The sequence below is a fragment of the Rhea pennata genome, chromosome 4 (genome assembly GCF_028389875.1).
Source record: "Rhea pennata isolate bPtePen1 chromosome 4, bPtePen1.pri, whole genome shotgun sequence".
Taxonomy (NCBI): domain Eukaryota; kingdom Metazoa; phylum Chordata; class Aves; order Rheiformes; family Rheidae; genus Rhea; species Rhea pennata.
This window is the reverse complement of record NC_084666.1, coordinates 23,729,851-23,753,329: the sequence shown is the minus strand read 5'-3', so window position 1 is coordinate 23,753,329 and position 23,479 is coordinate 23,729,851. Positions and strand designations below refer to the sequence as shown.

The window sequence follows — 23,479 nt, the reverse complement described above, 5'->3', positions numbered from 1 at the left end:
CAAGTACATCGCCTTTAAGTAGAAGGAGGAGTTTAAGTCTGATGCTTAAAGGAAATACAGCTAGTTGAAATGTATGATTTACAAGATGACCCAGGCTTTAAATACCCGGGGTTAAATCTCGCAGGTAATAATTTGTAGTATTCACTCTGAGGGGAGCAGAAGATTAAAAGTTAGAGCTGTCAGAAAATGATTACCCTGTTTTCAAGCTGCTGACATTTTGTATGGTCTCACTATAAAACATAAGATAGTAACATTTGATGCCTGGTTTTATGCCTAACTGATTTTGTGTAATGGCTTATTCAAATATATAACCTTTTTTCTTTTCTTCTAGATCTCTCCCCCATACACAGAAGGGTTTAGTTTCTCCATCTATATATCCCTTACATCTTGATTTCAAGAAATAAAAAGTTATGCCATTATTCTTGTTCTTCTGAAAGTAATAGCCTTCTCTCATCATCCTTTATTTCTGTAAAAACAAGTTCCACAGATATGACCCAAACTTAACAAGTGTGGTCTTCATGTTTTTCTATGTTTGAGTTTCACTATCTCTTTTCAGTGTGTTGTAGCAGATAGTGAATAGAGAGAAATGGTCTGGTTCATTAAAAACCTGAAATACGAGCTGCCCTCACCTCATTCAGTATGTACTGAGGTATAATCAGAAAAGTGAATGGGGTATAAGGACTACGTATGGACCACTGCTCTGAGAAACAAATGAGAAGCAGGCAAATGCCTGTCGTTCAACTTATAAAGTGTAGTATTATTTAAGGAGGAGGTCTGCCGTTTGCCATCCTTCTTCTCTCATGGTCTTTGTGTCCATTTCTTCTCCCTCTTGCCCTCTTCATCACACTACTTAAGCTTGCCTTGTTCACTTTGACCTTAGTCTAGACCTGTTGGCTTTTGATGATCACATCTTTACATTTAGTGGCTCTTCTTTGGTGTTAAAATAATTAAAATCTTATTAAACAAGTTATAAAAATTGAGTAAGTTATACAGGTTTTCTCAGTGGTTTGAAGGGTTTTAAAAAACATTCTGACATATTACAAACTTATAGTAATGACCTCGGCAATCCTAATGTGGCAGAGTAATTTTCCTGTTGCCAGATCAGTACTCTAATGTGAGATTGTCATTTTAAGGAGCTTTTACCTCAGGAATAAATTTTATTTTCTAAATATTTAGATTTTGTACCTTTTAATTCTATCTTGCAACAAGCAGGAACCTCTAGATACTGTTTAGAGGGTATACTTGGAAATTTTGGGGGTAGTTAACTATTCTCTTTACTTTGGTTCAAATCAATCAAATAGCCACCAACCCTATCAATATTGCTCCCTACATTGCATTGGTATACCTTCAGGTTCGTATCAAAAAAGTAAAAAGGAGATAAAGAAAGTAGATCTAATGTGATTTAGTTGAGTCATTATTAGCTGAACTACCATTTTCCTTAGTAACACTGAATGTATTTCATCAAACAGGAAACATATTGCAAAAATAGGGAGGGCAGGGTTATATACTACTTTCCTGTCTTAAAAATAGCATAGTAGAGCAACAGAACAACTAATTGGATCTTACTATAACAAAATAAAGATGTTTAAAATAACACTATACTTTAGTCATTTTGTCTTGCAGAGATTTTGAGTCTACTTACAGCTTGCATATGTGCCCTGAACCATCAGGAATTCTGAGGAAATAAAATGTGTACATATATATATATATATATATATATATACACACACATATACATACATATATATATATATGTGTGTGTGTATACAGAGATGTATATATATTAAGTGTAGATCAAAATGCACAAAAAAATGTATTATTTATCCAGACTTCGCATTTGTTCTTAAATGTGGATGTTAGTGCACAGGAATACCCATTTAGAATTTCTGTTCTTAATCTGTTAAAACGTGTAAGCAGATATTTCAAGACACAAAGCTGAGTTTTTTTAGATAAATATTGTACTTCTGTCTGTTAGGTAGTGGCAGAGTGGGAAAAGACACAGGATCAGGCCAGCAGGGAAGGAGTTTTCCTGGTGACTAGAGAAAGAGTTGTGGTTACAAGAAATCAATTTTCCTTATCAAGGAAAAAAATAGTTTATTTTTAATGATGTAGCTTCAGAAAAAATTTTGGTAAGTTTTCCACTTTCCTCTCGATCTTTAGTTATTCTCTCTTGACAATTTATTCTATAGCTTTTCATGCTTTTGCAGGAGTACTGTCTTTCAAGTGCTGTTCAGAAGGGCAAGATGTGCATTATATTTTGGTATAGCAGATACTTGGTGCATTCTCTTTCAAGACTCTCTTTCTTCTCCTTATGTGAAAATTTCCTGTATTCAAGTTTCATCTGTTAGAAAAATGTAAGAGAATAAATTCACAATAAAGTGTGTATACAGATACTTGAAATTTTCCAGTAAAGACTTGTATAATTCGAGTGGAAAATACTGATTTTTCTGAGAAAAGAGGTTATTTTTTAGAGATATTATTTGAACACAAACTTCTGAACTGTAAGTAAAGCAATCCTGAATGGATTAAGTTTATCTAGTTCCTAGGGGTTTCAGAGTTCTGAAAAGTTTTGCATAGCTTTTCAAGTTTGTACATGAAAAATCATTCTGATTAAAACATACCCAAATTATTTTAGATTTACTTCATTAAATACTTACTGCTAAAGAATACAGAAAATCATCAACTATGGAGTATGACTATTTTTCTGCCTTCTGACTCTTCTAAGATCTTTATATGTACTAAGTGATTCATAGATTTGTTATGGCGAGAATGCTGCACAGTCTAGAATGATTTTTTTTTAATGTCATTTTGAGAGCTATGTGCAGAATTAGACCAATCCTCCCGTTTGGTATAGAATTGAAAGTATCCTCCTGCTCTCATTTGAGAAGTTTAAAAAATAAAATAAAATTTATGTGACGGTATGGGTAAAGTTTTGCATCTTTTTTGGATATGAAACAAGTATTTACATTGGCAGAGAGGGACTATATTGCTCTTTTTTTTTTAACTGTACAAATATATTGCACTGCTAACTGGATTCAGATCAATGCAATCCAAACTTTTGATTTTAATTGTTAGAAATGTATTGATTTTGTTTTTATAGTCTATCTTGAGCTAGTGAAAATACTGGGAAATCTGTTGAGATTTCCTTTTAATGGAAGGCATGCCAATTAGAATGGAGTTGGTTTTATTTGATGAAGTCAGAGGAGTTTATTATCTTTTTAATTTCCATTATATTTTTACAATGTCTTTTATAACTTCAGTTTGTACTCAGATATAAAGCAAGAGGGAATTAGATTCACAATATTTAATTATCTTCTTTTTTCAAATAATTAGGGTTAGTAGGAGGAATAATCTAAATTAATTTTCATCCAGTATGAGAGATGGGATTGAGATACATCTTTTCAAGTTAGTCCCGAAGTCTCACTACTCCATACAAATGACAGAAGAATCTGATTTTTCTGTGTTTTAAAATGTAGCCTAACTGGTTTTGTGTGCACATTTTAAAATATATCTGCGTAATCAGACATTTGAATCCAGATATTACTTGCCTACCTTTTGTGCACACACATTATACATCTTATGCAATACTACGTGTTTCACTATTAGAACGTTGGGGCTCTTCCTAAGTAATTATATGTGGCATAAATGTTTACAGGTTCCCCAAAAGAAGGGCAGAAAACATAAATACTGAAATACATGTAGATGCAAACACTACTGTGCAATATATTTATACTGGATCATTCATTTTATGGTCATTAGTGATATTCCATGCAAATTCTTAAGTCTATCTTGTCATCTTTAATACCTAATTTCTGCATGTAATACTGTACTTGAAGATATTGAGTGCTTATTAAAATGAATGTATGAGATGAAAAACACATATATAATTTTCATTACTATATATTGTAGAAACTACCGGTTCCAAAGTGTGACTATTTTTATAGTTCTTTATATAATACTGCTTTTCACAAATAATCAAATCTATGCAAAGAAATTCAACACATATGAAAGTTGGTTCTTTCCTATATTCCTGTCTTTCCTGAGTAAATGTAAATATATCTTATCTTCTGTTGTTAATTTATTTAAAATATTTTTCCTTATTTTTATTTTTTGAGAGTGTATTCTGTGTTGCTTCTTGATAATAGAGTTTTATATCAAATTCTCAAGTCCTTAGTGAAATGTTATGGAAAAGAGGCCACTTGAGTAATTGGGCAAGGATATCATTCTCTGTTTACTACATGCTCCTTTTACACCACAGTCTCATTTCTTATTTTGAAATGATACAGTGTAAAAGTTTGTGGTGTCATTCTAGAGCTCCTAACCAAATTTATTCAGAATTTCCTCATTATGTTAATGAATTACAGGAAATATCTACATTTAGCAAAAGAAAATAGGTGCCCCAAGCCAAAATCTGGCATAAGTAGTAGATTCATAGTATTTTAGGTTAAGGATATTAGCCCTGTTTAGTATGGCTCTTTTTTGAGAGGAAATTATCACAGAATCACAGAATGGTTGAGGTTGGAAGAGACCTTTAAAGATCATCTAGTCCAACCCCCCTGCTCAAGCAGATTCACCTAGAGCAGGCTGCCCAGGACCATGTCTAGTCAGGTGTTTAATATCTCTGAGGATGGAGACTCCACAACCTCTGTGGACAACCTGTTGCAGGTTCCTCCTGTACCTCAGTTTGTGCCCGTTGCCTCCTGTCCTATCATTGGCTACCACTGAAAAGAGTCTGGCCCCATGCGCTTGGCACCCTCCCTTCAGATATTTATATGCATTGATAAAGCCCCCCATCAGTCTTCTCCAGGCTAAACAATCCCAGGTCTCGCAGCCTTTCCTCATGTGAGAGGCTCTTTATCATCCTAGTGGCCCTTTGCTGAACTCTCCGTGGTAGCTCCATGCCTCGCTTATATTGGGGAGCCCAGACTTGGATGCAGCACTCCAGATGAGGCCTCCCCAGGGCCGAGTAGAGGGGCAGGATCACCTCCCTCAGCCTGCTGGCGACACTCTTCCTCGTGTAGGCCAGGATACCATCGGCCTTCGTGGCACAGGGCACATTGCTGGCTCATGGCCAACTTGTCCACCAGCACTCCCAGGTCCTTCTCCACAGAGCTGCTCTCCAGCAGGTCAGCCCGCAGCCTGTACTGGTAATGTTGACTGGAATGGAGAGCAGTTTATTTCCTTCTGTCTGGCCTCTCTGTCTTCACACTGACAGTCTACCTTAAGTAACAGTTACCTCAAGAATAAAAGAATAGTGTTGCTGATCAATTTTGTGTTCTTTCACTAAGGCTTTCTACAAGATGCAAGTAGGAATTATTTTTCTTTTTCATTGCTCCTTACTTTGTTAAAATGTTGTTTTGGTTTGAATTTATATGCACGAGTCATTTCAGCATACTAATTATTGTAATTAGTGGTCAGAAGTCCTGCCATTTGAAAGTGGATTTTCTGGGCAAAGCAGATAAACTATTGTTTTAAAAAAGATTGGGAAGAAAAGACAAACTTGTAGAAGTGGTGCTGCAGTAGTTTTCATCTAGCAACATTTAGAAAAGACCCATTCTTTCTCTTTAAGGAATTCATTTTCAATGCTTTTTTGTATTATTTTATTTAGATTTTTAAAATACTGTCAATGTTATACTGAAAATCTAGTCTTTATCACTGAAAATATCAATGATTCTGATTTGTTTCATTAGAAATCTTTTAATTTCAAAATCAATTTTAATTCTTCCTAAAAATGCTTGCAAGATACTGCTTTAAAAGGTTTTTTGTTTATTTTGACAAATATATGTGTGTTCCTCTGTGTATTTTGACACTCTTAAACAGAAAAATATACACAGTCTCACAGAACAAAATCAGCTTTCTGGTAATTTTAATATACTTGTGCTTCAGAGAGGCAAAAACTTATACATACTTTGGTACTTAAATGCACATTCTTTCCTGAACAGGTTATTGTAATTGAAGTATGTCAGTGGTTCTTTCTATATTGTCTATTTTAGAAGTGAAATAGAGAAGACTGTTTTTTTTCCAATAATTAAAATCATCATATTGTCAATATTTAATACTTTATTAATAAAATTTGGACCAGTCAAGTTGTTATTTTAGTCTTTTGATGTATGTAATAAATACTAGAAGCACTTAAAAATTAGCATTTTCCACTGTTTCAAAATCTTCTAACAAAATGCTTTTTATTGTCTTGATAGAGAAAAACATGAAAGGTAGTATGAAAGCAGGCTATCTGAAGTACAAAGAAGAACCATCAAAGCTACTATCTGGAAACAAATTTCAAGAACGTTATTTTGTGTTACGGGAAGGAAACTTGCTTCTTTACAAGGATATGAAGGTACAACAGACAGAAACACTTCACCAGTTTAATCATAACCTCTAAAACATTCTTTTACATATGGAAATGAGAAGAAAGGTAAACACGTGAACAGTGTTAAATGGCAATCTTCAAAGTCTAGGGTTGAAGTCCAAGTATTTTTAGTTCAGAGACTTTAGTAAAATTAAATTATGAATGTTACTGATGTAGCTAGTTTTATTATCCATTATTATAAACTTAAAAAAAATAAACCAAAGTTTAGAAATGCCCACTTCTGATTAAGTGGCTAAGTTTTATGAAAATTTTTTGTATTGAGCTGTAGTAGAAGCAATATAGGACTTAAGTGAGCTGCATGCTGCTTTGTCTTCAAGTCTCAGAGCCTTTAGAAATTACAAGCAACGGAGGTCTTTTACTTAAAAATGTCATGATGGAAAAGGTTATAAAAAACAATATCTCTCAATATACTAGCAAAATCTTTCCTTGCCTCCCAGCTGCAAAGTTGTCAGCAGCTTCTCAGTGATGAAGAGGAAATATAAACTCCTCTTGAAGTAAAACTTCAGAAAAAAGGGGACTTGATGTAATCACAGTCTTGCAGATGCTAGTACTGATGCTTAGATATACGTCAGAATTTCACAGAAGCAAAGTCAGGCATACTTGATAGTAAGTTAAACTGAGTGTTTTTCACAGGAGTTTTCTGTGAAGAATGTTTTCAGGTGTATGCAATTTATGTTAATGGATAAAACTGAATTACATATATTGTGAGCTGTGCTGTTCATTTTGGTTCTGTTAATTTCTGATAAACAACACTTCTTAATGTTTCAAGTGCTTTTATTTTTGCTGGATGCTGTTTTTGCCTATCTAACATATATGAGCCTTGCTGACCTTCCTAAAATACTCAGGAGAAAAAATATATATATATGTATAGCTTATGGATTAATTGCTAATGTAAGCTAATACAAAGAAATATTAGGTCTTCTTGTAGGACTGTGGATATACTTTTAATTAGAATGACCCTAGAATGTCAAAAATAGTGTAGCATAATTTAGTGCTAAAACTCTAATTGTCGTATGTGTGAGAGTAAATTAATAGTCTTATAAAACCTTAATTAGGATCTGGGAAAGAGTTTATGATAGGATTATTGTACTATGTTAAAATTGCTTTTCAGCCATTCTGATCCATAAAGCATTAAATGGTTCCTAAACTCAGATGGAGTTTTGTACTTAGTGTAAATACTGCATTACTTTTAAATAGCTTTACACCTTTTTTAAATAAGCAAATGGAAATATGATTCTGACAAAATAGCATATTTCAATTTGTTTTTTTCTTTTGAGAGATGTTTATCTACCACCAATAATTTTGTTCAATTTTAAGTCATATTTAGAAATGAATAGTAGAAGCAGTTGACGTTGCAGGTGGAAAATTGCATTTAATAAGACTGCATGGATTAATTTATTAATTCTCATAACAGTAAATTAAATTTATATATGCAATAGGAGATAAAATTCTGCTAAATGTTTTCTTCAAGAGGAATTATCAGAGAGTTAAAAGTTTTCATGATATTGTATATTAAATTACTGTATTGTGTTAATTGGCTGAAAAAGCTTGCCATTGTAATGCACAGTCTAACAAGACTTTGTAAATCGAAGATTTTGTAAATCAAAGCCTGAAACACTTGGCCTAAAAGTACTAAATGAATAATATTTTATTCTGCTGCTTGTTCTAGATCAGTGCGTGTAAGAATTTTCTTTTTTATTTTCAGTATTTCAGCCTCAAGATGCATTCACTTCAGGCACTGAAGTATGTGTATATCTGTTGTAAGCTGGCTGAATGTATTTGATCGTCAAAGAATCACAGGAATATTCAAGTTAGAGGGACCTCAGGAGTTCAACCTCCTGCTCAAAGCAGGGCCAGCTATGACATCAGACCAGGTTGTTCAGGTCCTGAGCAGGTCCTGTCAAGTCTTGAAAATACTAAAGGATGAAGACTTCACAGCCTATCTTGGCAGGCTCTTCCAGTCCTTGACTGTCCTCAGGGAAAAAATTTCTTCTGCCAGTCTGAATCTCTCTAGTTTCCATTAATGCCCAGTGTCTGTCATTCTCCTACCATGTATCATATGAGGAGCTTGGCTCCATCTTCTTAGTGACCACTTCATAGGTGCTGTGGAAGGCTCCTGTTACATCCCCCAAAGCCATCTTCTCTCCAGGCTGAGCAAGCCCAGCTCCCTCAGTCTTTACTCACAGGGCAAGGGCTCCAACTCTGACCAGCTTGGTCAGCCTCCACTGAACTCACTCCAATTCATGGATGTCTTTCCTCTGTTGGAGGGACCAAAAATGGACAGAGGACTCTAGATGCAGTCTCATAAGAGCTGAGGAGAGGGGAATAATCACTCCCTTCAACCTACTGGCTGTGGTCCTGTTAGTAAAGCCCAGGTTGCTCTTGGCCACCTTTGCTGGCTCGTGCTCAGCTTGCTGTCCACCAACACCAACCAGGCCCCGTTGTGGGTGGGGAATACCCAGGAACTAGGGAGTTCTTCCTTTTCCAGAAGACCTGGCATTTTTCCTTGTTGAATTCCATGACATTCCCATTGGCCTATTCCTTCATCCTGTCTGGGTCCAGGCCTCTGGAAGGCAGCCCTGCCCTGAAATGTATGGTTCTCTAGGTTGATCTTGCAGACCTGATGATCAAGCACTCCATGGAGTCCTACAGGTCATTGATAAAGATATTAAACAGGACAGGTCCCAAGATAGACCCCTAAGGTACTCCATTTGTCACAGGCTTGCAGATAAAGTATGTCTGATTAACTGCTACTCTCTGAGCCTGATCATGCAACCAGCTTTTTATCCATATATATATATACACTTATCCAAACCATAATACTACAACTAATATACAAGAATTTTGCGGAAAACTGTGCCAGAAGTCTCAGTTAAGCTGAGGTAAAAGATATCCTCTGCTCTCCCCTCATCCATGAATCCAGTCACTTTATCATCAAAGTCAATCAGGCTGGTCAAACAGGATTTACCCTGCATAAATCTATTCTGACTGTTCCTGTTCACTGCCTTCTCTTTCACATGCCCAGGAGTTTGTTCGAGGAGGACTCACTCTATGATTTTCCAACAGACCAAAATGAAGCTGAATGGCAGGTTATTTCCCAAATTGTTCTTTTTTTTCTTTCTTTCCTTTTTTTTTTTTTTTTTTTTTTTTTTTGAAGGCAGCTGCAACATTTGTCTTTCCCCAATCATCAGCAAATTGCCTTGATCTCTATGACATTTCAAAGATGAGAAAAAGCAGCATTGTAAGGACACCAGCCAGCTCTTTCAGCACCTTTGGATACAGCCCGTTTGGTCCTGTGGGCTTGCATGGTTCAATTTCTCTCAAATAATCTCTAATTTGATCCGCATTTGGTGCTGGTTGTTCTTCTCTTTGAATCCTGTCTGTAAGAGAGGTCTAAGGGACCTTGCTGGCATAAAGACTGATGCAAAGATGATTTCAAGTACTTCAACCTCACCTGTGTCTACTGGTGCTCATCTAGCTACTCCACTCAGCATTTTCCTTGTTGTCTCCTTGCCTTTTTCTTCTAATGCAGAAGTAGAAGCTCTTATTGTTGCCATTGACATCCTTAGTGGGTCTCAACTCCAGATGAGCTTCACCTTTCCTAGCACCATATCTACATGTCCAGGCAGTGTTTCTAAATTTCCTGCCTCCACCTCCTGTATGCTGGCTTTTTTTGCATTGGGATCTGCCATGAATTCCTTGTTTAGCCAGGTGTCCTGATACGTCTACTTGTTTCCCTGAGTATCATGAAGAACCATTCTTGTACTTGAAAAGGTGCTGTCCTTAAAGACCTACCAGCTTTCCTGAGCTTCTTTGCCCTTCAGAATTGCCTCCTCCCATGAGATTACATGTAGCAACTCCCTGAATAAGCCCAAATGTGCTTTCCTAAAGTCCTAAGCTGTATTTCATGGTCATGATGGCCAAAACTATCACTGATTATCACATTTCCAACTAGTTCTTCCTTGCCTGTGAATTTCAAACCCAGCTGTGCATCGCCTCTGGTTAGCCCATCCAGTACCTGTGTCAAGAAATTATCCCTGATACCCTTCAGTAATCTTCTGGATTGCTTTGTCCCACCATGGTGCCTTTCCAGAAGATGTCAGGGAAAGCAACCCCACCCCCACCTGGAGAACGACGGTTTGTGATTCAGATACTTCCTTGAGTTTTTCAAAGATGACTTCATTTGCTGCTTCATCCTAATTGAGCAGTCCGAAACAAACACACTGATATTCATCTCACTGAAGATCTCCCTGACATGTAGTCCACTCACCTTCTGCTGCCCTTAACATAGAGGGCACCCCCCAGCTTCCCTGACTGCCTCTCCTGAAGAGCTTCTATCCATCAATTGCAGCACTACAGTCATGTGAGCTTTGCTGCCAGAGCTCTGCTATTCTGACTATATTTTAATTTTTTGACATTACAGAGAGTTCACATTTTCATAATAGTCTTCTCCCATTGATAGGGATTGGCACTCTTTGTTAGTGGGAAAGAAAGATGTAAAAAACATAATGACTAATAAGAAAAGTGGGGTGTAGCCCTGAAATAAAGTTGCTCTCGAAATAGTTACAGAGCATTTCCTCTTCTTTATATTTCTCATACAGTAATAAGAATCTTATTTTATTTTCAGGCTAGCAAACCTGAGAAAGCGTTGCCCATCAATTCCTTGAAGCTTTATCTTGGAGTGAAAAAGAAAATGAAGCCACCAACAAAGTAAGAATAGAAAAGAAAATAAGTTAAATGCTGTGTAGCAAGGTACTGTAGTATCTTCATGAAAGAGGAACATAAAATAGTGTGGAACAGGGAAAAATCAAGAAGCCAACTGAAGTACACTGAATTAAATTACCCTCCATAATATTATTTGTTCTGTTGCTATCTCTACTTTTGTGTTCCATGTTAACTCCTCTCTGCTAGGAAATTACTTTATTGATTGGCTTTTCTTAATCTTAAGTGTATTATCTCTTGTGGATGTGTTTGTTGCTAGCTCGCTTAGTTTTGTGGTATGTGTCCTGCATTTCATCGATGGGCACACCTTCCTTGCACCCAGACCAGCTAGTTTGTCTTGAGTGGCAGTCCCTGTTGTTCAGCAGAGGATTTTCCTTTTTTTCAGGATCCTTATTATTTTGACATTTTTCCTTCTAAACAAAGACTACAGTGCCTTTTCCAAACATCAGTGACTATGTCTCTGGAGAAGAGATTGAGAAATGACACCTTTTGTTCAGATGTGTTTCAAGAACTTTTTCGGTCAAAGCTTTATGCCTTATAGTTGGTACATGAAAGTCCTCAAAAGGTCTGTAAATTTCAGAGCTTAGTTCTGTTAGACAAAATGTGGTGGTTTGTTTGGTTTCAATAAAGTATGTTAAGCTTGGGAAAAAATAGGTGAGTAGTTTAGAGCAGAAATGTAAGTCTAATAAACAAGTCTAGATCTTTGCAGGGTAGGCTCATTCCTTGAGGTTTATTTTCAGTCTAACAATTTTCAGCATCAGACATCACACATTCTCTGGATCCCTAGGAGCTGTCTGTCTGTCTGTCTGTCACCTCAGAGGCTTCATTGTGCACCTACTCCCTGTTTTCAGCCTTTTTTTTTTAATCTTTGCAGACTTACGTGATTCTTTCTGTTTCCATTGCAAGCACACTCACGCTCCTTCTGTGCCTTCCCCACCACGAAGTTGCTTTATGTGAATGTTTTCTTGGATGTCAGCTTAGAAATTTTGTTTCCAGTAGCTTTCAGAAAGTACATCCACAGCCGCAACAACACATATAGTCAGCTTTCATCTGTAGAGCTTGGCTTTAGCCTTTGTCCAGAACAGAACATTCATGGACTGAGTCATCTATGAACAAATGAGCAAAATCCACCATCAATCATGCAGTTTCGTTTTTCAATAACCTTCTAGATTTACAGTACTCATTTAAACTTTATAATTTTTTTTGCTTAGAAGCGTTATGTAGCAGTCTCTGCAGTTTTAGGGAAATGTTGTCTCTATCTTGAGTTTCTAGAACTGATTTTTGAATTTTTTTGTGTTTGTTTCAGCTGGGGTCTTGTAGTAGTTTCTGAAAAACACCAGTGGTAAGTAAACATGAATCATGTATGATTGGTTTAATTTCAGTGTTAAATTTTTATTTAAATGTTCAATTTCAGCATTTTAAAAAGAGAGTGTTTGAAAACTAATGCTTTCGTCTGCATGTTTGTTTTTTTCTATTTTTCGTAATTAAGCAATTATAGAATGATATGTTTTTGGTAGTCATTTGAGGTTAGATGTCTGTCCCCTTACTGTGGCCTTAAATCAGCAAACAATCTTAAAATCTATTATTCTAAATTTATGAAACCTGTATACATGCTTTAAGTTAAGCACTTGCCTGCCTTCTTTTTGAAGCATAGTGAAGAGGTAATTTGAGGTATTTGTGTATTTTGCTGTCCTTTTGTGTGAGCTAGTGTTAATAAATACGGATGACATTCACAGATGAATGTAAGCCATATTTGAACTCATTTAGAAACCTGTTCTCTTAATATGGCTAGCTGCCACTAGATTTTTTTCATGTTTTTCTTGTTAACTATGTATTTCGTTCTAGGCATATATGTTGCGATGGACAAGATGAACAGATGGAGTGGCTGATCAGTGTTTTTACTGCACAGGTACTAATCTGGTCAAATACAAGAAATATAACTTTTCCTACTGTTATGAAAATCCTGTTAGGCAATCTCATATATGTGTATATGTTATGTGTGCATTATGGATAAAACTGCAATATCATTAAGGCTTTTGGAATACTTGGTGTAATAAAACCACAAAAAGTTGATCTTAGCCTATGAAGGCTATTGTTCCCAACTATTCCACATCAATATTGGAGCAGAAGATTACATTATAGGATCTTTTTTCTGTTGTGTTGCAGAGAAGCTGGGTAGAGACACTGCTCCCTTTCTTAGCAGCAGGGAACTGCTTTTTGGGTGAAATTCTGGCCATTGATCCAAAGGGTATGTCAGTGTGCCACAATGCCTTGAGTACTTTTTTTCTGTTAGCTTATTTGGATACTGCGTGCAAGATGGCCATGAGTGCAGGGTGCTCTGCTTAAGCACACTGCGGAGTGAAGTACCTCTGTAGGGAGTGCTCTGCCAACACAGCTATATGTTTTTGGTATTCAGGTTAGTTAGCTAACACTGATGACTCATGGTGTTGAATAGGTACTATCTCAAGTCATCTTCTACACGTGAAGTTCTACTAGATTGTGAATAAGGTGGATGTAAATTTGAGTGGCGGCCACATAACACATCCTTGCAAATGGAGTTTAATATTTACATGACAGGATGTGGGAGTGAGAGAGGAGGGAAAGATTCAGTCTGGCAGAGATTGGAATGGAGTTTAAGTTTTTAAAAGGATTCTGTGTTTGTGTCAGATTTTTCTTGTCTTTCCCGTAATATTCAAGGAACTTTGGAGAATATTGCTGTGAATACACATCACTAGATTTATGATTACTTGTGAGCTTTGCGTATTACGTAAAGTGCAACAGGACTGTTGCACTGCAAACTTCACAGAGGCTTTCTAAAAGAGAATCTGTCTTTCTGACTTTTGCCAATAGTAATACTAGAAGCACAGTGTATGCCTTATAAGTAAGACTTCCAAAATTTTGTCTTATTCTGCTCCCTTAACTGAAGGAGCTAGTGTGGTTTCTATGGAAACGGCCACCAGTCCTGGCATACATCTCATGGGCATAACATGAGCAGTGTCACAACAAATTGGCTCAGAGGTTATTGGTACAGACTGCTAGGAAATAAGTCATACGAGCTTAGTAACTGTTGAAATCCTTTTGACGTAAAATCACAAGAAAGGCTATTTATTAGGAGTCTGATCAAGTAGTGCGGTATATAGAATGTTCCTCTGATAATATAGATCAAAAACTGAGAGACACAGCTCACTGTTCAGGAGATTTTTACAACCAAAGAAAATGTTTAAAAGTGCATTTTTTTAACTTTGCGATAACTTAATACTATTTTCTTTGAAAACCTTGTTCTCATGAGGCCAATGAATCAACAGTACTAACAAATTGTGTTCAGAGGGTGGCTTTTTTGGTTATCAGTATTCTGGATATCAGCAGAAGTTGTCAGTCTGTGAATTACTTGTGAGATTAAGTGCTAATGAAGCAAAATCAGTATATTGCTTGATGGCAATATTATTAGCAATGAAAATCTGTCCTTGAGAATGCAATAACTCATGTTGTTAAAGCTTACTATAAGATCTCCAAATATTTTACATCACACAGTAGTAGCAGGCAATTATCATCAAATTATCCCTTTCTAAACCAGAAAAAAATAAATGTCAGCTGAGGTTATTTCTAGTTAGAATTTTAGAATCGAGGCTATCTTTGGGGAAGATAGCTTGTCTTCTACATTATTAATTATCATAGTATTTTAACACTTTTGTGTTTGAGATGATATTGCAGGCAGCATATTTTCTTTATATTGATGGAGTTACTGGACTTAGACTGCAAAGAGAAAAATATTATGAAGTAAGTTTTGAAGTATTAAGACATTTACATTAAATGATCCAGTGCAATTAGGAGAGAAATCTGTATTACAGTGCTCTTCAGTACTCCAACAGAGCGAGATTTTATTAGTAAATAATACCAGTAAGACTCAATTATTTTCTTTTCTCACATTTTCTGATAATGTTTATTCCCATAGTGTAAGTTCTGCAGAGAGTATTAATAACAAAGCTTAGGTCCTGCTGTAATCTAACACTTTCGTTACACAAACTCAAGTTATCCCAGAGGTTATTCATCTTGTAGTTTAAATACTAAGATGATTCTAAGAACAACTATAGTTTCTTCCACCTTTTATGCAAAATCGTTCCATAGAGTATATCTAAAACCCAATTCTTGGATTCTGTAATGCAGTTCTGCACAAAATCACTTAATAGCATACAGCTGGAAGTAATTAATTGATACGAAGATGGACACAATTACATATGGTCTCTTCCAATTCCCATGCCTCTGATCAGCTAGAGAGAAGCACAGCACATTACCATGAGGTGCAGTTGTGCAGATAGGTCAAAACTATGAATAAATACATTTATTATGTGGCCTAATATGTTGCTGGTATTTCTGATGTATTTTCCAGAGTTCTATTTTAAGAAATGTAACAGACACAAAAGGGAAATCAGGCTACTTAACTGACAGGGATCGTTTCCCTAAGCTTGCTGAAAATTCATGGAGGCAGGTTCCTTCAGGGCCTAACTTACAGGTCCTCCCTCACTTTCTGAATCACATTAGTTTACAGCAGAATAGCCTAGCCTTCCATATTCAGCACCTAAATTGCAGTTATTCTCTTCATCAAAAATACCAAAGAAGTGTCTTCTGCCACTGGTTCTATTGTGCAGTATATGGATATGAAAAGATTTTATGTACTTATCTGAAAGTTTCAAAATAGTGTAGAAGATGTCTTGAGTCCTTGAAGTATGCACTGATAGAGTGCACAAAACTCATGCGCTAGCTCCATGAATAGTATGATATCTGGGTCCACAATAAACTGCTGTTGATTAACAAGAGCCCCTCTCTCAGATGAGGCATTTCTAATGTTTCACTGTGGTGAAAAGTGCTTTTTTAACATCCATTGGCGAGAAGTCTTACAACAACATTGTACCACACCTTGGTCAGCACCATTTGTGGGAATTTTTTACTCCATAAAAATGTGAGTCTATGAAAAACTTTTCCTGCTATGCAATTCCAGTTTCTAGACTGCTATTCTAAGTCAATAACGACGGAATTGCAGTCATTCTGGTGGCTTTCTAATAACACTGTTTCAACAGGTAGACCATCTACAAGTATAATCACAGATCCATAACTGTATTTTGTTTACAGTCTTGAAGAGAGAAGATCTTAATTCATGGATGTGGAGGGTTGAATACCAAAAAAAGTAATTTTAAAAAAGGAATAATGAAGATTCTGAAACCTGTGAAAAGAGATCTGTTGGAGATTTGGACAGTTTCTTGTTAGAAAGATCAGATAATCTCTTACTTGTTAAAAATAATACAAAGCAGCAGTATTTTACTAATATTAACCCAGATCAATTCCTAGCTTTCATTAGAATACCTTTGCAGCAGTTCTAGCTAGCCAGTTTTCTTTGGAGTGGTGCTAGTTTAGCTAGCTAATTTAAGCATTTTATTTGATATATTCTGTTACTGATTTTTCTTCCCTCATCTACCAAGCCATGTTTTCACTCAGGATGAAGTTGCACACTTTGGCATTCTCCCCAAAACAGACCTGTTTCAGTAGAGCCCAAGCAAAAGCTGTTATTGTAGCCAGATCTGCTGATTTATAGGTCCTCATTGTTGGGCATTTGAAGGTCACTCCATTCTGGATAATGCATGTTGTGTTTTAGGAGAAAATAAGCATTTTCTCCTAAATTGTGAATGTAAGTGTTGAATTACTTGTTTGTAAATTGAGTTAGTTGCTACTTCATTTCAGAAACTTTCACTGGAACTCCTGAAAGTGTATTTACCTAGAATTTAAAAACTGCTAATCAAATGTGTGTCTTTTTCTTGTTTGATAACATTTTATATTCCTGGTAGAGATAATTATTTTGGATGTAATATGGAGGAAAGATGTTTGATGCATGACAATTGTACAGTCTTTTCAGTTCTGTTCATTCAATATTGTGCAGCTCTTATGAAATATTAACATAATTTTAAGACTGTAGTCTTCCTCCTCCTTCTCTCATGAAAGGCAGATCAAGTGTGATATGGTAGACAGCTTTACCAAGGTGGTTAGTTTGAAATTGCATGCCAAAAATGATGATTTTTTTTCTTTTTCAGCATGCAGATATATGGCCACCTGCTGGAAAAGCAAGAAAACAGTCTATAACTAAAAGTCCAAAGATCGGAGGTCTACCACTAATTCCCATTCAACAGGAGAAAGACACTTGTAAAATCGAAGGGAATATAGAGGTAAAAGGGTTTTAAACTTGTTGTGGAACTTCTATCTACAATGCTGTCCTTTGAAGTAGTCCAGGAATAATGGACTCTCTAGAGCTGGATAAATATAAAATGTTGATGCTTTTATTGTCAATACCATTGATAATTGTCATTGTTTTAATGCCAGAATAACTGTGCAGTTTTAGTTACATACCCTGTATGTAAAGGGAAAGCTCAGGTGGAACTAACTGCTATACTTTTAAGTTGTAGTATTATTAGTCTCAAAGAAGAGCATGGTTGGGGCTTCATTACTACTCTCTGCAGAATGTCTGAGAGAGACTTGAGTGTCACTACACTACTTGGGCTAAAGATAAATCTCAATTTTAACATCTTACACTAAGATGAATTCCTGGCACCCATATAGAGATACGGTGATGTTTGTGGTGAGGTGTTATTTGCGTTCCTTCCAGCTGAGAAAAAAGTAGTGGTAGGTGAAGCACTAGTCTGTTTAGGGGAAAATAGTGATAACTAATGTGATGGCAACAGCAAATGAGTGTTGAAAAAAACAACTTGGACCTTTAACTGTACACAGCATTATTTGTTGCATGTTTCAGTAGATTTGAAAGGGAAGTAGATAACAAGGAATGTATTATCATTGTTTACAGAGATAGCAGTTGAGGTACAGATGGGTGAAGCTGACTCAGTCCTGTAGCAAACCAAAAGCAAAGCTAGAAGTAGTGCTCTGTCTACAAGACAAACCCATCTTTCTATGTCTATTTTTGTTATAGTTTCTTCAGCCATTTCTGCTCTGCCTTACTAAAGTAATATAATATCCTGTGAATGCTATTAAGGTTTTCCTTTTTCATTTAATTTGTCCTATCATTTTAAATTTTTTCTCAAAAAATACTTTTGCAACTCTTTGTTTCTTTTAATGTTTGCATTTATAAAAAAAGAAAAATTCATGAAAGGAAATCATAGGCTGTGGCACTAAAAAAAATCACAACTTTAGTTATAGTCATATTTGCATACTTTGGGAATTTTGAGCACAAACTCTATAGTGGAAAATATAAATTACCACTTATTTACCTGGAAAGTCAAAATTGGATTGAATAACAAAAGACCAGTAGGAAGTAAGTACATCATATAACTCGGTCAGAAGAAACATTACACAGCTGTGTAATCAAGAGGAGTTTTGTATCTGTGCCAAAAAAAAAAAAAAGAGAAAAAAGCTATAGATCTTATTTTTGCATTGATATTTATTGGAAGTAGTTTTATTGTGTGCTAACAAAATAAACATGTAATCAAGTTTCAAATCACTTATTAAGAAACCTCCTAAAAACAAATAGAATGAGCAGACTTCCATTATTTCTGTACCATTCATTACATACATGAAAAGAAGTGCGTTTAAAATATGTGTATTTCCCATATATAATCATTTAACTAAATTAGAAATGTACAGAATATAGAAAAATAGAATATACACTGCTGTATATTTATACTAAGTCTGTACAACCTTTTTTTTAATGCAGGAAGATTAAGGTGCAAAAAAAACCTCCTTTCTTTACAGCCATGAGCAAATACCATACTGAATTTTAATAAATTATACCTGTGTAGCATGTTGAAAGGAATGGAATTTCTTAGGAATAGTGAAGGATGTGAATAAATTTGTTATATATTTTTTGCTGGTGATGTGCAGAAGAAGGAAAAAATATAGTTGGATATAATAATTATTATCACTTTATTTACCCATTATTTGCTTAAGAGACTGAAGAGGCAAAACAGCTTCTCTTTACATGAAATTGTTGCTTTTTGAGTTAGAGATTATTGGGAGAAAAGCATGGAGTCCACCAGGATAATTTATAGGTATTTTTGTATTAAAAAAAAAGTAGGCAGAAGATCACATATTATTAAGAAATAATATTATTAGGAAATTGGATATAGCAGCATTTTTTCACATACCATCTTGACATGCTATTCATAAGGAAAGGTACTACTGTAACTGTTCTGCTAGCTTCTACTTACTTCATTTCAATTTGAAAAACAGGATTTGATTCCATCAATTGAATATTTTCTCAGTATTTACTGAATGTACTTAAAAAGTTCCAAATGTTGAGTAGCAGCCTGTGTTAAAGGAATACATGTCACTATACTAGACTATTTCAGAAAAGGAGGTATCCTTTAAATTTCAGTTTTGTATTTGAATTGTTCTTATTTTCCTTTAAAAGAAACTTTCCCGAGAAACACTCAGGATGGGGAAGGGCTCTTGCTGTATGAAGGGACTAAATAACATGTTTTGTTAATGATTTATATTAATGAATTTAAATGTCACATGTTGTGTGTATATTACTGGAGATAGTAACTTCTATTAATTGAATGAGATTCACTGATCAGTGGTGATCTCACACTTACTGTCTTCATGCAAGTTGGAAGAAACTATTTGAAATGGAAAATGATACCTTTTCCAAAGATTAGGCAGAACAGACCTCCCCCTAATCAAGAGTCACAGGGACAGTTCCTAAGTTAAACTGATGTGATTTACATGGTGCAAATGCTTGTGTTTATTGCTTTTATTATCAAACAAATCCTAGTTCAGATGAAGTATCAAGATACTGTATAAGCCTTGCTCTATGACTTAGATTTCTTTGGTGGAAATTCATTTGATATTTTGTTAGTTGCTGTGTAGGAGGGAAAATAATTTGCAGCCTCAACACTTACTTTTGCTCTGGGCTTACATTTGTTGACTTCATGAAGAAATCACTGTCACTTTAAAACAAATAAAAAGGCAAACAAAAATGGTAAAGGAATTATTGTATTATGTCTGCTCAGATCGTTTGACAGCAGGCAGGTCGTTCCATTTATGGAAAAGCCTTATAATTCTAGAGGAAAATGAGTTTTTAGAATTTTTTCTTATATGTATATAACATCTTTGACTACTGAGGGGCACTTAGTTCTTTCTTTCACATTCTTGTGTGGCACTCGTTCAGTTGGAAGTGATTCACCCCTATACCATATGAGCAAATCATCTCATGCAATCTTGATACCTCATACATGCTAAAACAAATGTGAAATATATTCAAACCTTCTTTTAGGAAGAAAGAAGCTAGTTTCCACATGAGTTTTCTACTCTGGATCAGGAGTGAGTGTGCTTTAGAATCAATCTTCCAATAGTTGCCATAACTTCTTCATATTACGAGGTGGTCTTGGAACACATGAACATGAATTTCTTTCAGATGAAACTGAACTGGAAGTTGTTCTCCAGGGCTATATCTAATGCACACAAGTAAGCATTCAGTCATTCAGTCTATGGGAGAAGGCCAAAGTTAGCCTATGGTGTATTTAAAATAAAAAAGAAAAAGAAAAAAAAAGAAATGGGTATGGCGTAGATGTCAGGTCCTCAGTACTCTTTCACCGTGCAGATGTGCTTCTGGTGGGCCACACTACTTGCTAATTTAGAAGTGGCTGTTGATTCACCTTTCATTTCCTACCCCCTAAATATTTAAAGATGGACACCAATATGGAACAGCTGTATTGCCATCAGCTTGTTTTAGCAGAGTTCTCAGGATGTTACTTAAAATTCATAGGCATAATTTGAAAAAGCAGACAAAGTCTTTTTAGTTTACCAGCCAGCATTGAGCAGCTGCTGAGAATGTCTGTCTGTATAGTGTAAAATTACACTTTGTACATTCATCTAGCTCAGGCATTAAGTAATCAAAATGGCAACATTATCAGTTTTATTTGTCTTAGAGTTCAGTAAAGTTGTGAAGACTACATGATCTGCTGTGTTTTGTTGCTGTAAAAAGTTAAAATTTAATCTACTGTGATAGGATGAAAAATCAAATTGTGAATATCTGAAAATGAATGTCTTCAATTCATTCACTGTCACAGTGCATTAAATTTGTAAATTTATATAATTTTCAGAAGTATCACTAATCAAGCAAGTATGCTTACTAAATCATAATAGCACAAATTACAGGAATTTAGAACTATGAGCTGTAGTATCCCAGCTCTTTTGTAAAATTGATTCTTCTTTTAAACTGTTATGTGAAACTAATAAGCCAAAATTGCGATCTAAATATTATTGAATATTGTGTTAATTTGAATGATCTTGTTTCTCTTGCCTTGTTTGTTCAGAATATAGAATTGGAATCTGGGAAACTGAGACTTGTTGAACATCAGGAGGATGACTCGCTGGAAGAAAGAAAAAACTTGAAAGAAAAAGCCTCTATTCTGGCACAGTGTTTGGAACGCAAGGAGGAGGAAGTGCAAAATCAAGCAAAAAGACATCGGAGCTTGATCTGTGTGGAGGACCGAGGTGTAGGCAGAACTGACCAACACCAAAGACCACATAAGGAAGCAAAGGCGCTGAAGAAAAATAAGAATAAAACAAACAAGACTACTTTGGATATGGATAACAAATTGCCATCAAATGTGATTCAGGAACTAAACATGGTGCTGCAGAAAAACAGAGCACTTCATGATGAAACCTCCAGCTGATTTTTTAAGTTTAAAAATATACATACGTACATACATATATATATACACACACACACACACACAGGCAAAAAGTAGTCTTTTCTGAAGTGTACAGTTTGTACAGTGCAGAGGAAGTATAATTTGTTTACATGCAGCTGTTGATTTTGTATATGCTTATGCCAGATTATAATTTAAAATTGAACTGAGAGAACTGATTATGTAATAGTCCAGAAATTTGGAAGTTTTTGCTGTCCTATGCAGTGGCACCAGAGTTTATCTGTCATTTTTTAATGCAGATTTTAAGATAGACGTAGGAATTGTAAGCACTAGTAAAAGCTTTTGCTATGTTTCTATTCTGTACCATCTTGTAAGTACTGGAAAAATATTTTTGGAAGGAAGGAGAGAGAGACACTGAAATTCATAGCAGTAGTCTGCAACATTTTTAATTGTCTAACACTATATAAAAATAAGTAGCTTATCTGCTTTGAAGAGTAATTTTTACATGTAATTTTTTCTGTTTTTAGGAATAAAACAAGTGTCTTTTTCCATAGATTTGCCCTCTGACAGATTGGCCTGTGAAAGAATCAAAAATGGGAGTGATGTAGTAGATAAGACAATGTATTAATCTTCTTAGCCATAACTGTGTCTATATACTGTACATCTGATTATGGCATCTAAATAATGAAGAGTATTGAAAGTGGCAAAAAGAATTCTTCCAAGGAACTTCATTTAATTTAATATATATATGAATTTGAAGGATGTCATCATCTCTTTGCTCAACAGATTGAAGTAGTTTTATAAATGGGAACTGGGTAGCTCAGGGTCACGAAGGCAGACTTTTCCATCAGTAGGTCAGTGTTTGGATGTGGCTTGCTTGGTGCTAACAAGGTTGCTGTTACCAGATGAATATTTAATAGTCCCATGAGAAATAAATTCCCTCGGGAAAAACGATCCCCACACAAATACATCCATCAAAAGGGCACTAATTCACTCAGTTAAGAAGTGCCAATTACTGAGTGTGCGAGGAGATTAACCTCTACTTTTATCAATAGAACGAGGCTGAGCAATATCCTGCTCGAAGGGACTGTGAAATGCTTATGATACTGCTATAATTCTTCGGAGCGTAAAGGGAGGTCGCAGGGCTGAGGCAGCAGCCTTCGATAGCCGCATGCTTGTGAGCAGTTCCAGCAAGCACATGGTGTGTTACCCTGCAGCAACTTGCTTGGGGTTTTAAGCCAACAGTTCCTTAAAGACGAGAATCTGTCACTTTTTTTGTCACTTGTTTTTAATGTGAGCAATGAAAGGAAGCTTGGTTTTCTTCAGTTTTGTGGCTCTCACCTTTACTTGTCCCATGGGATTTCCTCCTTCCTCTCTTGCAGTGTATCCCAATTATTTTACTTTGTCCCATAACAGCTGGGTAGGCGAAGGGTAGCGTTGTGCTGGGCTCTTCCCAAGTGAGGTGGGTCTGGCTGGGTAGGCAGCAGGCAAAGGCATGCTGAGCTCGCCCTCAACGGAGGCATGAGCAGCAACATCTGCTTTCTTTGTCGCTGTCCCTTTTGTGGCCTGATTAGTAGCAGAGTGGCTGCTCTGTTACTGATTTTTTTTTTTCTTGCGACTGCTTAAGAGCTTACTGACACCCCTACTTATCTGTCAGATTTGACTGAAATTGTCCAGTCCTGTTAGAGTGGAACAAAATATTCATCTTATTTCCTTGGAAATTGTTTTAAATCATCCT

General features: G+C 35.8%; 1 protein-coding gene across 1 annotated transcript in view; it reads left to right on the top strand.

The window, feature by feature from the left end:
• ARAP2 (ArfGAP with RhoGAP domain, ankyrin repeat and PH domain 2) overlaps positions 1–21,765 on the top strand; it is a 114,997-nt gene extending 93,232 nt beyond the window's left edge. Inside the window, exons 27-32 of the mRNA XM_062574598.1 lie at positions 6,198–6,337; positions 10,998–11,080; positions 12,399–12,434; positions 12,938–13,001; positions 17,173–17,304; positions 21,403–21,765. Of these exons, the coding sequence (XP_062430582.1) occupies positions 6,198–6,337; positions 10,998–11,080; positions 12,399–12,434; positions 12,938–13,001; positions 17,173–17,304; positions 21,403–21,765 (818 nt within the window). The remainder of the gene's footprint in view (positions 1–6,197; positions 6,338–10,997; positions 11,081–12,398; positions 12,435–12,937; positions 13,002–17,172; positions 17,305–21,402) is intronic.
• The last annotated feature ends 1,714 nt before the right edge of the window (positions 21,766–23,479 follow it).